Source organism: Pteropus alecto, unplaced genomic scaffold, assembly GCF_000325575.1.
Source record: "Pteropus alecto unplaced genomic scaffold, ASM32557v1 scaffold35, whole genome shotgun sequence".
NCBI lineage: Eukaryota > Metazoa > Chordata > Mammalia > Chiroptera > Pteropodidae > Pteropus > Pteropus alecto.
Window position 1 is genome coordinate 9,603,787 of NW_006437828.1, and position 17,894 is coordinate 9,621,680.

Below are 17,894 nucleotides of genomic sequence, written 5' to 3' on the forward strand. Positions count from 1 at the left end.
CGACTGTGACCCCCGGATCGACTGTGACCTCCACACTGTGACCTCCGCACTGACTGTGACCCCCGGACCGACTGTGACCCCCACACTGTGACCCCCACACTGTGCCCCGCCCTCCCGCGGCGCCGAGCGCCCGGCCTCGGTCCCTGTCCCTGCGCACTGCTCGGGGCTGGACACGGGCCCCACCCCGTCCCCTTAAAGCTGGTCTTTCCAGAAACAGGAACGAGGGCCGCCTGGAAGCCTGGAGCATTCCAGCTTCTGCGGACCTGACGGCAAAAGGCAGATCTGTGTCGCCGAAAGCGGGCAATGGCCGGGCCGCGCTTGCCCGGGAGCGGCGTTCGCGGTAGCCACCGCCCGTCGGGGCTCGGGGCTCGGGGAGGACGCGCACCGCCCGTTCTGGGACAGCCAGCGTGGGAGAGCGACGCTGCTGCTGTCCTGCCCTCGCTGGGGCTGAAGCTACACAGAAGTTGTTTGACTAGCGGCGACACTTCGGAGCCCATTTAAAAGCTGATTCTGGTTCCCTGTCCTCCCTCCCCACCTGGCAAAGGGACTTGGGAGGGCCTCGCTTTCTCCTCAACTACCTGAGGCTCCCTAAAGCTTCGGTTGTGACAAGCGTCAGCAAGACGGGAGGGGAGGAGACCCGAAGTGGAAACGTCCATTTATTCTTTTCTTGCATTTATTAACGGGGATGAAGTTCCCTCACATGGAGTGAACGCGATGCAACATCACAGAAACGATGGGGCTGTAAACCTACTGTGTGTATCAGACATGTTCAAACCTGTTGGCTCATCCAATCCGCACGGTGTACCTGTCTCATCTGCATCTTCAGTGCTTGTTCCTGTACTATCTTTGCATCTTTGAAGAGTTTCATTTGTTTTTTGATCAGTGGGACAGCGGCCTTCCTTTGGGGGACATGTTTTGGAACGCTGAAGAAAACTCCAAAACAAACCTCGTCGAAGACACAAGATCCTCCATCTGTGGATCTCATTTGGGGGGCTTTAAATATGTAAGTTCCTGATGTAACCCCATACATCGGACAGGCACCGTCCTTGGGTCAGTGCCAAAATGCAGCTTTACTTTTGTCTCTTGCTGTCCCCAAACAGGTTTGTTCACTTTTCCCCTTGCCACCGGATGAAAACTTGAGCAATAGCAGAAAGTCCTATGGTCCCTTTAAATAATAAAGCACAATCCAGGACAATATATCATCCAACGACTCACTTTTCATTCTAGAGAGTTCACTGCCACTCCAGTCCCGGCTTGACTTCAGGCTAGGAGCAGTGGTGAGGATGGTCTCGTTCCTACTGGCTCACAAAGGGGGCTTTTCTTGCCAACTTTATGTTCAGCGACATCACACTGGTAGCCTGAGGCGGCCACGCTGGGAGTGTTTACACCAGGGAAATAGGCAAATACTCCCAGGCAGGGCTTTTTACCTTGGAGAGCCAGTTAAAAAACAGTGATGAGTTGGTTAAATATTTATGAGCATAACAGCTAGAGTCTGTTGTCCAAGAAAAAAAGGGTGATCCACCTCTCACTTCTTTCTTGTCATTTTGTCCCTTCGAGGCTCCAAGGCCCACCAAGATCGGCATGTGGGGAGGGCAACAGAAGTGGGGACCAAAAGGTCCTACTAGACTGGTACTGTCCAAGTCAGCTTCCTGCCCTCTGGGCCGGAACGTGTTTTAGGGCTGCCTCTCGGTGCTTCTCTGGCTTCACCAAGATGCGTCAAGGTGCGTCCCTGCTTGGGCCCCGTGGACGGTGGCTCCAGGAGGCCAGCGGCGTTCTCCCGGCGTGGGTCTCACGCCAGTGGTGCCCGGATCACCAGGCCTTGGTTGAACCGCAGTCTGTTTAATTGCAGGTTCTGCAGATGAGGACTTCTGGGAGCACGGCCCGGGAGTCTGAATTTTAACAAGCATTCCGCACCCTCCCCACCAATGATTCCGATGCCATTGGACTTTGGGAAGCACCAAACTACGTGGCTGCGAGTTCCCTTCAAGTTTTAAGAGACCACAATCCTCGAAGCATCATTTCTATCATGTCTCTTTTCTTGCTCAAAAACATGAAAAAATGGCTTCTGGTTGCCAGCTGAGTGAAATCTAAACTCCCTGGCCAAGCCCTCCACCCTTCCATCACCCATCCCTGGCGTGGGCTGCTAAGATCCTCCCACACCCCGCTTCAGGACCCCGTCCCTCGTCACCCCGCTCGCTCTGTCCCACGTGGCCCTCGTGCTGTCCTGCCCTGACGCCTGTGCCGCACCTCTCTGCGCCGCCCCCCACTCGACTCTTCTTCCCACATCTGATCCCAACTCCAAGGCCAGCTCAGCCTCCTGAGGCCACCTAGGGTCGTCCTGGTCACGCACGAGTCACTCCCGCTTCCTCTGAATCTCAGAGCACAGGCCTTTAAAACACTGGGCTGGAGGATTATGCCTTGCCGCCCTTGTTACTTAAGTTATTTAATTAGGAAGTCCATGAGTGAAAATCGGATTCCATAATCCCCCTGGGAACCCAGGGCGGCACTCAGTCATTCTGCCAAGCAGTCCTTCCTTTTATCTATCTTAACTACTTCCTGCTGTACTTCCATGTGAAAGCGGCCCCCTTTGAACCAGCAGCATGAACAAAATGTTCCTAGGAAGAGGGGAAAAAAAACGCAAAGTTTTGAAGTCTAGCCAGACCAGTGAGGGAGCTGCATTTCTTGAGCTTCACACACACAGAAAAGCCTCCTTGTTGACACAGGGAACAGCCACTCCGTTCCCAGGCATCCCGGGCTGACTCTCACGGGGCGGCTCTCCCATTTCATCGCCGTCTGATGCTGGAGAAAAGCCCCAAACATATCGTACTTGCCTGGCGTCTACATTAGTCAAAGTGGCGGGTGCGATTCAGGTCCCCGCCTGCCAGTCATTTACGGAGTGAGGATCGTTTCCATTTCAGTGGGCCCAGGAGTCACCCTTCATGAGGGCCTGGAAAATCAGAACCAATTAAATTCCACTCCGGCCGGCACGGACCCAGCCTAGGGCACAGTTAACATCAAAACTCTTTTGGGTAACAGCACCTGCCCCAGTTGGGGTGAATTAATCTTCATGGCCTAACACTAGATTCAGCTTCTAAAATTGGATCTGAGCTCAGGAGGCCGCTGGGATGGCAGAGTCTCCCCAGGGCTTTTTTAGATTGTAACTATGTCCTTTACCTCTACCCCAAACGAGCAACTCCTACTCATCCTATGACTCAGGGCGAATATACCCTTGAACTTCCCAGCTGGGTCAGGTGCTGGATCTGCAGGCCCACCCCATCAGTTGTTGGGCTGGATGAATTTCCGGGCTTTCCCCACCTAAGCTCCTAATGGCAGAGTCTGGGGCTCACTGTGTTGTAGCTCAGCTTCGAGCACGCACAATTGTCTACTGAATGAATCGATCTCCTACAATCACCTCTCTCCACAAAACCTCCCAATGGCGTCCCATCTTACTCAGAATAAAGTTCGAATCCCGACTATGACCTGCAAAGCCCTACGTGACAACCGCCCCCTCCGAGTATTTACCCCAAAGCGTTAGACACAGCCCAACGATATCTTTCTTTGGAGCCACTTTCAGAATAATAAAACTTTTATACAGGGACTAGGATGTAGTACTGAGTATAGCGTAATTACTGGCCCGAAAGGAGTTGAATAGCCTCCTAGCAATATCCCCTTCAAATTAAAAGGCTATTCAGACAACATCAGAACAGCCCTCTGTCGCATCAGAACAGCCTCCTGTTCCTTCACTGGAGCCCATGTTCTTCCCACTGTACCTAGCGGGAAACACTCAACGGCACTTCCTGGGGATCCCCCAAAGCAGACACCCGTCAGCATTGCAGTTAAACGATGCTTGTTAAAGCAGAAACAGACACGCAAGGGGGAAGCCATGTGGCAGGTGAATCAGAACAGACGGCAGCAGTGTCCCTGTGGGAATAAATGAAGACCAAGCGCATGAGGACACGCAACGGCTATTTATCCAGAGCTTGCGAGAGCAAGGGAGTCGGCCACCATCCCTGGTGTTCCCGCAGAGACGCGAAGGCAGGCAGAGGGGTGGGACGGCTTTACAGTGGAAACAAGGGACTATTTCAGGTGTGCCCTGATGGGAGACTTTTGGGGGGAGCTACCTGGGAGGGACCAGCGAGAAGCAGGGCACCCCGAGTGCTTGGTCAAGGTGCATATTCCGGTTGGTCCCAAGTTGGAAGTGGGGACAAAAATTAGAGAAGCTGTCAGTTATTAACCGAGTCCCGGCCATTTGGGGGTGACCGATGCGGGGTTATTGTTTGGCTTCCTGGGTTGTCACTACAGACAGCGGTTTGCCTTCCCATAGCCTGGCTCGGAGCCGGGGCTGCCCGGCCAGTTTACTGCAGATCGCGGCTCGGTTTCCCGGCGGTGTGCGGCAGAGTGCTGTGTCCCCACGCGCCCTGTGCACTCAGTCTCTTTGAAACCACCCCGTGCCGTCCCTGACGACAAGCCTCCCCAGAACGTTCCAGCTCACGTGCCATGCGTTTACGTACAGGTGTGCACACCTACCGTACGGCCTGGGCACCAACAGCAGCGCCTGCGTCTGTTGGGTGACCGTGCGGGGCCAGCGGGAGCGCCGCGCCCACACAGGTGGGGACCCCGGCGACGTCTCGGAAAGGCAGAGAGCAATTCCAGCCAGCAGTCACGAGAGTTCCGGGGAACCTGTTTAGCCCGGGGGGCACCTTGCTCTCCCCAGGCCTGCTTTCCTTCTAAACTTAGAAACACGGTAAAGGCATTTCGAAAGTGTGCGCACCGTTATGTTTGGGGGGAGGGAAAGCCGCCAGGCTTTGTTTGAGGGGTACTGAAGTTATTATATAGACATCGTATCTTATCCCGATACCGATCCGATGAAATGTTCGCTCATGATAACTGTTAAACTAAAAGCCGCATAGCAACAACGAGAATGAAACAGGCCTTCCACATTCCCAGTGGGAACCACGACGTAAGCTGGGGGAGTCCCGTAGGCTGGGAGACCAGCGTCCCGGCTGCCACGCCCCTCACCTGGAGCCTGACCATCTCCTGGGTCACCCCAGACTTTCCTGTCCACCACCAAAGCCGGATGTGGCTGGGCTTCTGTCCAATTTCCAGTCTCTGGCTGTAAATTAATTCCAGTCAATTAAAATAAATGGATTTTGAAAAAAATGCCCACTACTGAACTTTCAAATACTTACGCGGTCGAAGTCAGTCACTGCTCTCTTAAAAGAACAGTAATACGTGGACTAGTGCTTTCTATTTGGACATTTGTCCATTTTGTCTAGATCCAAATTCTGGCTCCGGAAGGAATGGTTGGGAGGGCCGCTACTTGTAAACACCAAATCTTAAAATCTCTGTTCATTTTGTGAGTTCTGAGTGTTGGTTCTGTTCTCTTTCTTTCCTCTGAGATCCTCCCTGGGGTACAGGAGCCCATCACCTCCCTCAAACACAGCCACGGACCAGAAAGGCTACACATAAGAAATACTGCTTACAGCTTACAAATTGGCTCCTGCACAGTGAAGTCGCGTGAACCGCAAATCGTGGGTGAGATATAATCAAACATCTGTGGTGTTCTATCTCTTAAAAGATGTCAGTCATTATCAGGGTGTGAGACAGACATGGGCATTTTTGCACAAGCTCTATAACGAGCCTATAAAATTGTATGTGACCTAATAAAGTTACCAGTGGCTCTATCCCCCTGGATCATGTGGGCCTTTCTTCCTGCCTCCATCCAGCGTACCCCACAAAACAGACCAGGTAACGGCCCGCAACACGGGATTTCCAAGTCAGCGTCCACGGCTCCTCCTTTCCCTGACCTAAAGAAAGATATTAAGTTCAAGTTAATGCTGGAGACTCCCCGGGCAACCACCCAACGGCCCCCAGGCAAGGAATAGTTCCCTCCGCCCACTTTCTAACCTCTAGTCCAACAGGCTTGGAAAAATCCAAGGCTGGTTATTTCTATCCTCAGCTCCATCATCTCTCTTAGCCATGTTCCCCTCGCCAGCTGGCTCCATTCGGCTCTGCCGACAGGGGGCACTGGGAGGAGACTGGGAGCTGTTTGCTTTCTGTCCCCAGCAGCGTCACCATGACCACACAACACTTCATCCCAGCAGCGGCAGCTGCTCCTGCCACTTCCAGAATCAGGCCGATCGCCACCTCCCTTCTCTGCTCAGAGACACCAGCACTAATTGGCCAGCATGTCCCATCAGAGGGCTGAGTGGCAGCACCACAGCGTCCCCATTAGGTCTCTAAGGAGCCAGGACCAGCCAGAGCAGGCGTCTCTCCAGCCCAGGTCTGAGTCCCAAGCTCTGCAGGACCCTGCTCCAAGCGTTAGGTCTCAAAAAATCCCAGCCTCTTCCCTGTTACCTCCGCCTTAGGGGGGGAACAGCTGTTCTCGTAAGTCTTATCCTCTGTGACACCTCAGTACCCCCTCTGCCTTTTCTCTTCCCTAATTCCTGGCTAATGATCCTTTCATTAAGCGCTGTTAAAATGCACGTGTGGCTTCTGTCTCCCGATTGGACTCTGTCTGATATGAGTCCGATTTGGGAATGCCGCCCCAGCCCTTGCCACCCCGTCTGCACAGCGCGACCTTACTCACGGCCGTTTGTTCAACTACCATGTGCCAGACACAGAGCCTGTCGCTAGGAGACGGCAAAAAACACAAAGTAAGTTTTTACACTGTAAGTCCCAGAGCTTACAGTCTCGCAGAGACAAGTTAAATTATCACCCAGGTAAATATGAAACTGCAGCTGTGGCAGCGCGAAGGCAGGTGCGTGGTGCCGAGTGTGGCCTTCGGGAGGTCGGGACAGGCTTTCCTGAGAAGGCACAAATGAGCAGAGAATCCGCGTCTACACAAGCAATAAACTTAGGGGGACGGGAAGAGCTTTCTAGGCACGGGGAAGAGCAAAGGCCTCTCTTGGCAGGAGGAAGCGTGGCAAGGAGCCACGGCTGGAGCACAGAGGGTTAGGCACCCTGCCCAAGATCACAATAAAACCAGGGTAGGATGGAGATTTTAGCCCAGATCTACATATTCCTGGCTATTTTCATGACAACACCAAGCCACCCTAGCCAGCGACCACCACTTTCTTTCCGCTCAAAATTTTCCATCGGGACAGAGGTCCATCAATTAAACCTCACTGCAAGGGCCGAAAATCACAAAGTAGGACGTGGAAAAAAAAAAAAAGGACAAAGGCTGGAGCCACAGAAACTGCCGTGGGATTCAGTTTGCTGCTTCTCCGTGGAGGGTGCCCAGTCTGGGTCTGTGGGGCCTGGGGGTGGACTCAGCGTGGCCCCTGGACCAGCGGCAGCGCATCTCCTAGGAATGAAGTGCCGATTCTCAGGCCCCACGCGTCCTGCGGGAAACCTGGGAGGCGGGGCCCCGTGATGTGTGTTTTGACAAGCACAAGGGCTTCTACTGCACACGTGAGGGCCGGCCTCGGTGGTCCCCGAGTTGCCTGACCGCCCCAGCCACCAGAGGAACTTGTTAAAACGTACCCAGGCCACACCCCGATGTCGACAAAGATCAGACTCTCTGGGTGGGGGCCTGTGTTTGGGTGATCGGCCCGGTTTGGGAGCCAGCGGCCTACATCAAAGTGACGGTGTCTGACACAGCGAGCAGTTACTTGTCCAATGCCAGGTAGCTCGGAGTAACAAGGAGCACAGCTCTGCAAGCCAGTCTCGGGACATAATTTCATTGATATCTTCAATCTCCTCGGCTCTTCAGTTTTAAAACATTCTCTTTCGGATTTCTTATTTCAACATTTTTGAATGAATGTCTCCTCATCTCACATATCATCATATTCACCAAAAAACTATATGAGATTAAGTGCTTATCGAATTCAAACCTCGTTTTACTCTAAAGATCTGTTCTTGAAAATGCCCCCAAGTTTCAAAATATCCAAAAGAAAAGCACCCAGGCTTGTGATGCAAACACGCATCTAATTCATAACTTCTTCTTTTTCCTTTTACGAAATAGATTTTTCTATCATAGTGATTCAGCATTGTTTTAAACAGACATACGAATAAATATGGGAGGAATTAAGACAATATTATGTCTAAAAACAAAAAACAGGAAATACTTCCAGAGCTGAAAGAATAGCTATTATCCCAGGTTCATCTTCAAACAACAGTATTTTCAAGAATTTTTCCATCTTAGAACTTTTCCATACTGGTATTTATGCGGCTCATCTGCAAATGACATTGACTAGTCTACTGTATAAGCAAGATAAGGATGTATGACTTACTGCCCTTAAAGGACACAGTCCCAGTGAGAAGGGACCCAAAAATGAGTGGTTGCTATACCATTAAAAAAAAAAAAAGATCCTACTTATTGGTTATCTTCAGACAGTTTAGCAGTTAGGGACGGCAACATTTGATTGTGTCAAATCAGAATCTGTGAGGTGGCTGCTGCTACCACTCTAATAAAACAATTTCGATAGCTTTAAAAAATGGACAAGAGCATAAGAAGGAAGAAAAGGTAGCCTCGATTATACAACTCTGCCCCTGAAGATATTAAAAAGAAACCCTAACTGTGAAATTACATAATAATAATGGTTTGTTTCCTATTATATGGCATCGTCATCTTCAAAGGAAAAAAAAAAAAAAACAGAAAACCTTCTTTAGAGAACAAAAGCTAGAAGGCAGTATCAAGAAGATAAACATTTTACCTGCAAAAATAAAGGGATTAGAGGAGAAAAGCCTAAGGTTCCCTTCTGTAGTTCTACAGAATAGGGAATTAAGAAAAAAAAAATGTAACAGATCTATATCTTATACCATATGCAAATTAAAAAACCAAAATATATTATAAAAGTGTTAGAATATATATACAGATGGATGGCACAAAGCCTAAAAGCCATCAAAGAAAAAGTAATAGATTCGACTTCTCCAAAAGTTAAAATACTAGCAAGACACTGAAATATTTAACAAAAGATTGAGATCCATAGCAAAGTGTTTGTACAAATCAAAAGAAGACAAGCAACCAACAGAAAAATAAAGAAAAGATCAGGACAAGTCACAGAATGGCAAAAAAAAAAAAAAAAAAAAAAAAATGTTCAACCTCACTATGCCAGAGAAATGCAAAAAAATAAAATAATAAGATGCTATGCTTTCACCTCACAGAGTAACAAAATTACTGGATTTGCTGTTTTTAGATGTTGTCGCTCAATAATGTCATCTAAATACGACCTATGTTATCTGTGAAATGTCCAACACAGGGGACCCCCCTCTGCTACTGCTCTGGATGGGGAGGGGGGCAGGGCTGCTGCTGCCTGGACCAGCTCCTGGAGGCGGGGTAATCCAAGGGAAGGCACATCTCCCCAACCTGCGACACGTGGGGCGTGGAGAATGAAGCCTGGTACCACTTGTCCATACAGCCTCACATCTCCTCGGGCACCTGACTGAGGAAATGTTTACCTTTTTTTAAAAACTTTAAGTCTTACACAGCGGCACATTTCATGCATCAGCAAAAACAGTAAACAGATCTGTGATCCACTGGTAAGACACATGTCCTTTAAGGGTAAAAAGAAATTCTCATGTACTTGTCCAAGAATAATTTTCAAAAAGTTGGAAACATGACATGGTAAAGAGGTCAAAAGATTTATTTAACTTATTACCAAAGGACCCTGAAAGATGACAAAGGAAGATACCAGGAAAGAATGCTGGAGTAGGATTACACGGTCAGATGCTAAAGTGGTGAACGTCCTGTAAGGCTAACTGTAACCTCCTTTCTGCTACGGAAAAGCCACACGTCGCTCCACCAGATCAAAGTCACTTGCGGCTGATCGATACTGCATTAAGTTAACATCTGGCTTTAGTGTCGGGACCCTAATCCATCACAAACAGCCATTGGGTAGGTTAGACAAGGTTCTAGAATAGGGGTCCCCAAACATTTTGGTCTCAGGGCTTCTTCATGGTCTTAAAAAAGGAGGCTCTCTGAGAACTTCCGTTTATGTGGGTTATATCTAATAATATTCACAGCATTAGAAATTAAGACAAAATTTAAACATTAATTTATATAAACAATAAACCCATTTCCATATTAACATAAATAACATTTTTTAAACCTCCATTTTCTAATATGAAAAAATTAATGAGCTCAGTGTCATCATTTTAAAGTTTTATAAATCATTGGGATTTCAAAATAATTTATGGATGACAATAATTAGAGAGGGTACAGAGATAACCAAAGATAGCTAGGAAGAGTACTGAGAACACGCTGACTTGATCTCTAAAAATTCATATATGTATATCCTCAACCTACCACCTTGGAAAATTCTAGGAAGCACAATAACCAAGCATACTTCCCATTAGCTGTTACAGTAACGGCACATCATGTAGCTTCTAGAAAACTCCACTGTACATTCATAAAAGAAAGAAGCGTGAAAAGGGCAAATAATGCCTTAGAATTATGAAGTCTCAAGTTCAAAGAGTCCCACGAAAAGGTCTTGGATGCCGCTAGAGGCCCCTGGTCACCTTTGAGACCCGCTGCTCTCGCGTGGCACCGAAAGGCCATGCAGTAACCCGCTTTCCCTATTTCAAGTTTCCATATGCTTTTTAAAAAACATTTTCAGTAAGAATGTAATGTCATATAGCCTTTTAAAGTCCATTTGATCTGTGAAACTAAGACTCTTACAGAAGCATTCAAACACACACACGCACACACACGCAGACACACACACGTGCACAGAGCATGTATCGCTGTAAATTCAGCAGCGTTCACTGTAGTATCATTAGGTTAACAAACTAGAAATAAATTTCCACACGGGGGATGACTTAGAAATGATCACACGACACGCATGCACACAGATGTATTCATATGTGTATGCACAAATACTCATGACATACTGTCAAGTGAAAAAATGTACAAAGCAATATTTACAATTTTTATATTTAAAAACAAAATTCATATGAGCATATTTAGATACTTGTAAATATACATTATTTTAAAAGTCTGGAAATACGTGCCAAACTGCTAATAGTGTCTCCAGGGAAAACGATGAGAAAGGAATAGAACAGAACAAACCTCTTTTTTATTTTCTATACGACTAGATTATTTGGATTTTCACAATGAGCATATTACTTTTGTCATTAAAACAGCTGGAAACAAAGTAACTAAGAGACATAGCGATTAAATGCAATGTGCTATCCTGGATCGAATCATCAAAAAAGACACTTGGAAAAAACTGGTGAAATTCAAATAAAGCCTATAGTTCAGATTTACAAATTAAGTAAAAATATAACAATCATCCTAAAAAAATATAGACACTAGACTGCAAACAGTTGGCCCAGGAATGGTGGCATTTCCCGCCGAGAACCAGAAAGGAAGACTGCCAGAAACTGGACCGTGGGAACCCACACATGGCCTTCACAAGGTCCGGGGAGGGACGTTACGGCTCCCCCGGCTGTGCACAGACTAAGTCGCCGGGAGACAGACGATCGGCAGAAGACATTTGTCGCTCTTCATGAGAAGACCCAGAAGGCGTCCCAAACATCGAAGCCACAGCTGCGTGTCATGGAGCATGTGCTGCAGTGCAGGGCGCAATCTACGGCAGCAGCTACGCAGCACGGCATTTCCGTGTGCGGTCTCTGTGCATTCTTCATGTCTTCTTTCTTACTCCATGCGTTCACCTCTGCTGATTTTCTCCCCTCCCAATGTGGAGGGAGGACTAGCCATCCGTCCCCCACGCCACTGCCGAGAAGCCCACCAGCCCTGCGAATAGGAGGTGGCTCTGGCGTCAGTGCGCTGTGCCCTCCACCGCCCGAGTCGCTTCTCCTGTCCCAGAGTGAGTGACAGTTCGGGGGGTTTCAGCCTGTGCATCCGGCAAACAGTTACTGGACAAAGGAAGTGGAGAGGGCAAGTTTCAAATGCTGGTGCAGAGAGAGGGTGGCTGCGGGGGTTCAAGCCATCACGAGAGAAGCTGCTCTGGCCCGCTCCATCGGTGGGGCTCTCTGTCCCCTCCCCTGGGGGCGCTGGCCACCTGCAGCAGCACGTGGCCCCACCACTTTCACGCTGAAATTAAAATACATTGTCCATTTCGGAATTTATATGTCTATTTTTAATGGGAAAAAAGATGATAATAATAGTAAATACAATAAATGGGTTGAGCTTTTAAAAATGTCCAAAATAGTTTTCCAATACGGCACTTCTGATATGTAAAACGAGGTGCAAAATGGAATATTTGGAATGATCTTAACTATGTCATCTCAAAGTTATGGAAACTTAATTTGTCTGATTGGAGAGCTGACGGCCTTAAGGAACTATTAATTTTTAAAGATATGGTGTTTCGAAAAGTCTTCATCTTCTAGAAGTATGTACTGAAATATACGGGGAAAAACAATATGACTGGGTATTTGCTTCAAAATCACCTCAGGCAGGTAGGGTGGGTGGCGTGGGGTGGGGTAGGGTGGGGAGGACCGGATGGGGTGCGGATGAGGCCACAGAGCAGCACAGTGCTGAGGCTGCGAGATGGTGAGATGGGGTGTTATTACATTACTCTCTGTACTTTGGCATATGTTTGAAGTTTTCCAAAACAAAACATTTTAAAATGCCATAAAAAGGTGGGAAAAAAATTAAACAAAGATGCTTACTTAAAAAAAAAACTAAGGAATATAATGAAGAGATTTGGTTGAGTCCAGATTAGAACAGCTGACGACCTCTTTCTTATGCTCCGAATTCCTTGAAATGATATATTTTAAAAGAACTGAAGAATCACAACAGTGAAGGAATACAAGAGAAAGGGTAATATGAGGATACTAGTAGTTTCGAGAAACTTCCCTTAAGTTCCTCAAAGTGGCTGTCAGAATGTGGTCCCTCAGACAAACCTCATGAGCATCACCTGGAAACTTGTTCGAAATGCACATTCAGGCCACGCCCCAGCCTCCTTCGGGGGTAGGGTCCGGCAACCTGGGTTTGAACAAGCCCTCGGGGTGATTCTGACACACACTGAAGCCTGAGAAGCACTGTCAAGCCGGCGAGACTGACCAGAAACGAGAGAGGAAAGCCTCAGCCCAACAGTCGGAAAGGTAAAAGCCGTTCCAGGAGTGCTGTAAGCTGAGTCAACAAGGGACAGGAAGCTGGAGGCCTCCGGCTGCGATCAACAAGACCTAACCCTGCCCACCTCCCAACCCGAGTGGCTGGTGGGAGCCGGGGAGAGTTCCGGCCAGGGGTGCCGGTGCGGGGAGCTCCGGCCTTGGAATACAGCCCTTCGTATTTTGGCAAAGAGATAAAGAGACGGGAGTGAGTGAGCATGGGACAAAAGCCCATTCTCCATCTGTGTATTCCGAAAGGTCTGTGTGAAAAAGCCCCCTTTCTCAAAGTAAACATCTTTTGGAGGAAAAAAAGCTTATACAAACGTGGGAAAAATCCACACGAACTACCAGTACGTTAATCAAGTGAATGTCATCCATGTCTAAGAGTGATCATTCGAGGACAACAAAGAGAGGTAAAGATAATTAGGAAATTGAACAAACACAAGAACTGACTATCAATGTTTAGAAAAACAGAAATAATTCAAGGAGTACATAGTAATGTAAAAATTCTAATCGGTATTCTCAGAAAGGTAGGGTACTACATCTGTGCAAAACACAATTAGAACAAGAAAGCAATCTTGAATATTTAAAAACAAATTACTAAACTTAAAGAATGGGCAACGCGCCCCATCTCCCCACAGAACGCAAAGAAAATTTACAAATATTGACCATATAGTCCACAAAGTAGAAACCATACAGGCTACATTCTATCTGCTTGGCAATTTTAAACACACTTAAATAATTCCTGGGTTAAACACAGAGGCAGTTGAATCTAAAATCACCCATTAGAAATAAATAGCAATAATCGCCCCAGCTAAAGACAGTCAGACATAGCCACGGCAGCGCTTCATTTATTAGAAAACAAATAAATAAAACTTAACACAACGCATCTTAAAGCAGTGACTGTCAACACCCCTGGAGACATGGTGGTCTATGAGGGTGGCCTAGGAGTCTGAACTCACTGACACATTTAAGGCCTATAGAATCTGCATGCTAACCAGTGATAAAACTGCAGACTTAAGTCGAATTTTAGAATATCCAGTTTATAATATTGGTTACTTCATCCTGACAAAATGAATTGCGTTACAAGTCACATCTTTGAATAATATAAAAATTAAAAAGAGTTCCTTGAAGTCGGGCAAGGCCTTTTTCATTTTTATACCTTTAATCTACGCACAATGGTGGCACATAAGCCCTTGTCAGCTTACAACCCCTTATTTTTTACATCTACAGCACCTGGTCTTTCTAGGTGGTCTCCCATCCAAGTACTAACCAGGCTCGACCCTGCTTAGCTTCCGAGATCAGACAGGATTGGGCTTGTTGAGGGGAGCAAGGCCGTAGACGGATGAATTTTAATTAAACCTTAAAACTGAGGCAATTACATTACAAACTGCTGTTTCTGCTCTAAGAAATTAGTTAAAATTCATCAGGCACTATACATACTTTTTCACAGAGAAATAAAAAAAGTCCAATTCTGAACCATACCAAAAGAAGCACTTTAATGGAATCTAAACATACACAGGGGCCATATATCAATATTAATATTTCAAATGTTCAATACTGGAGCTACTTAAGTAGTACTAATAGGTGAATTTCAAAATGTCCTTTGAAATAAAGAGAAAATTCAAATTTCAAGAACTTCTGGTTATATTAATTTAACCTGGCTTATTTTAAAAATATTTCCTCCCCCTACAATTAAATAATTATTATTCCTCTCCTGCATTAAAAACAAAATAACTGCATTTCTCTCCCTAAGCTGTAGCTTTGCTCAGTTGAATTTTAAACATTCTTAAAGCTTTTTTCTTTACTACTAAACCAGTATCTCAATTCTTAGTGGCCAAGAGCAGACTTCCTTACATGACGGCAACACATGCAAACGAATGAAAGATTCTGTGAGCAAACGTTATATACGATCCCAACAACACACACGGTCTTAAAAATCAGTTATGTATTTATTTGCATAGATTCAATGACATGGAAATCAAACATTATCACATGAGGCTTACAATTTATTTATTAATCCAGTTTAAAAAAAAATAAAAAACGTTTTCCTCCACTAACTTGAGAACGGCCATATTTTAAATGCTTCAATTTTGACTGCTGAAACAAACGCACTCCTATACATCTTCAGTTTTCATAGAATTAGTATTAAGTCCAAAAAAGTCTTTCTTGATGATGTACCGAACACACTGCAAAATCACATTTCTTTCATGTCGAATGTCTGGAGCTAAAAGCTAAAAAACAATAAAGAGATTGGCTAGTAAATAAAATATATCTAAGAAACACAATCTGAAATATTATATGTGAACACATAACATTAAAGATGTGTATTATTTACTATTTTGCTAAAAAACAATGCAAGAACAATTCCTTTTAATTTACACCAAGACTATCTAGCTTTCTAAACAGCACAAACATTCGGAGTCACTAACAAGGACTACAAAAATAGGTTTAAAAGCCTGTAGTTCTTCAATCTAAAAATCATGTCAAAGAGAACCTACCAAACCTAAATCTATAAAGTGTAGAAACTGATAAGGAGATTAAACACAGTAATAATAAAACTAGCACTTAAAAATGCCAATATTCCTGGACTTGGATAACTTCCCATGTTTTGTGCTTACTATAATTCAAAGAAAGCTAACACCCCCTGGTATTCAGAATAAGTACATAACCAAGGAATCAAAGAATGATTTGCCAAAAAGATAGTGACCGCTCAATCTATTTTCTGATGTCACTGACGTAGTCTGAAAACAACACACAGGAACTTTCAGTGGAAAAAATGATTTAATTTACCACTTACAAGGTAAATATTTTTAAAATGCATTTACCTTAATATTATAGCACGGAAATTTACACAGAAGAGTGCATTTCGGATGAGTGTTAATCAGAAGCAACGGGGTCCACCTGTGACCCCCACGGAGCGTGCCACACAACACTAGCTACAGCGTAAGCACCGACCGGACAGGGCAAAACCTAACACCGTCCACAGACGTTAACAGTTTACAACTCCACTGAAAAATCTGCAACATTACTCTTCCTATCGCTCTTAGACACGAAAGCCTTGTATCTCTGAACAGCTTCATGTCCGTTACTTAGAGTCAAAAGATGCATTGCTTCCTCTTTACGATGTGAAGGGCAGATTTCTTAGCACGGCACAAGGAGAATAATGCACCAGATGAGCACACGACAAAGCTCTCCTGTCCCTTCGGCCTGCCACTGTGCTGAGCTGTGTTGCGATGAAAACTTTTAAATGTGTTGAGGTGTCAGTACACCTCAGCACATTTCGTTACCGGTTAAACCTAGATTTCTATTTTAAGCAGTTTTGAAAACCGTAATTATTGCATGTTCGCTGAACATGGCTGTATGCCAAATGCAGCTTCAGGATTAAGATGCACAGAGGAGTCATCAAGGAGCAGACGTCTCTGGAGACCTTGAAATCACGCACCCACACGCACTGAGCTCCATGGTGCGAGCAGAGCGCGAAGGCTGGCCGCAGAGCAAGCTCACTCACCATTTCCAGGAGGTACGGGTGGTGTGTTCTGGGCTCGAATAATGTATGATAGTTGTGAGGACCTTTTTTCCTCTTAGGGTTTGTCTTTTTAAAGCCCTTCTGGCTCTCACACTTGGCCTCTGAGAAACTTCTAACGGTGGCTTTCGCGTCCTGACTTGGTCTCTGAGGAGCGTGGCTATGAAGGACCCGGTCTTCTGCCAGAACGTCTGCTTCGGTCTTAATGCGAACTTCTAAAGGTGTACAAAACAAACACAAAAATGTAAAAAGACAGTAAACCTTCCAAAAATACCCCCCAAAACCATAATAATCCCCCCCAGACAGAATACTTAATTAAAACGAGGCACTGACGATGTATTACAATATTTGTTTAAGCTGGGAGCTGTAACTGCCAGGCTGGAGGTTACCGTGGAGCCACGGACAGTGCTCCCCGGGAAACGGGGAGCCCCCCATGGGAACGAGGACTGCCCGAAAGTCAGCATGCGGACGCTTTTCTCATTTGAAAAATCTTTTAAAGATAATGACAACCTAAAGCAAAAAATAATATAAACATATGTGCTGTTTATAACACCTGTGGAAATGAAACCTACGACACCAATGGCACAAAGGAAGGGAAAAAGAAAATGTCTACTGCTATAAAATGCTTAAATTATCTGTGAAGCGGCATATTTCAAAGTAGACTGTGAGAAGTTAAAGTTGCATACTATAAACTCTCGACCAACTCTTAGGTAATAAAACAAAGAGGTACAACTAATAAACCAATATTTGCGCTGCCCTAAAAATACAGGATTAATCCAAAGGCAGGAAAAGAAGAAATATACAACAGAGAGAGCGTGAGAGAGAGAAATGAACCATGTCAATAATTACGATATGTGTACACAGTTTAAATTCCCCACTTAAAAGGCTGGGTTGAAGACAAACTGGAAAAAATAAAAAAAATTAAAAAAAGACCAACCACAAGATACCTAAAAACATCCAACTTTAAATTGTACACACTCCCTGCTTTACAGAGCCGAAGGAACTCGATTACCAAGGACGGGTGCAATGCGGGGACTGCCCCGGTAAAGTCTCGGGATAAAGTGAAAGGACGGGAGACGATGCCGTCCGTGCATACACCGATCATGAGAAAACTGCAACGCTGTATCGATCTCAGCCAAGGAGACCTCAGAACAGGGACTATCATGAGGGACAGAGAGGGACAATTCATAACGATAAAGAAATCAATTCATCGAGAAGGCAAAACGAACAGCTAATAACAAAGGGTCAACATACATGCAGGAAAAGCTCACAGAAGTAAAAGGAGAAATAGAGAAATCCATTATTAAGGTTGGACACTTAAATGCTTTGCTTTGATTTTTCTTAGAAGAAA

General features: G+C 45.8%; 1 protein-coding gene and 1 pseudogene across 1 annotated transcript in view; both read right to left on the reverse strand.

The window, feature by feature from the left end:
• Positions 1 to 14,241: 14,241 nt before the first annotated feature.
• Positions 14,242 to 14,360, reverse strand: LOC112482240 (annotated as a pseudogene).
• A 590-nt stretch (positions 14,361 to 14,950) lies between these two features.
• The window catches only part of NUFIP1 (NUFIP1, FMR1 interacting protein 1), a 30,146-nt gene continuing 27,202 nt past the window's right edge, over positions 14,951 to 17,894 (reverse strand). Inside the window, exons 9-10 of the mRNA XM_006914958.3 lie at positions 16,529 to 16,758; positions 14,951 to 15,251 (exon numbers count right to left, since the gene is read on the reverse strand). Coding sequence (XP_006915020.1) covers positions 15,135 to 15,251; positions 16,529 to 16,758 — 347 coding nt within the window. The 3' untranslated portion in view covers positions 14,951 to 15,134. The remainder of the gene's footprint in view (positions 15,252 to 16,528; positions 16,759 to 17,894) is intronic.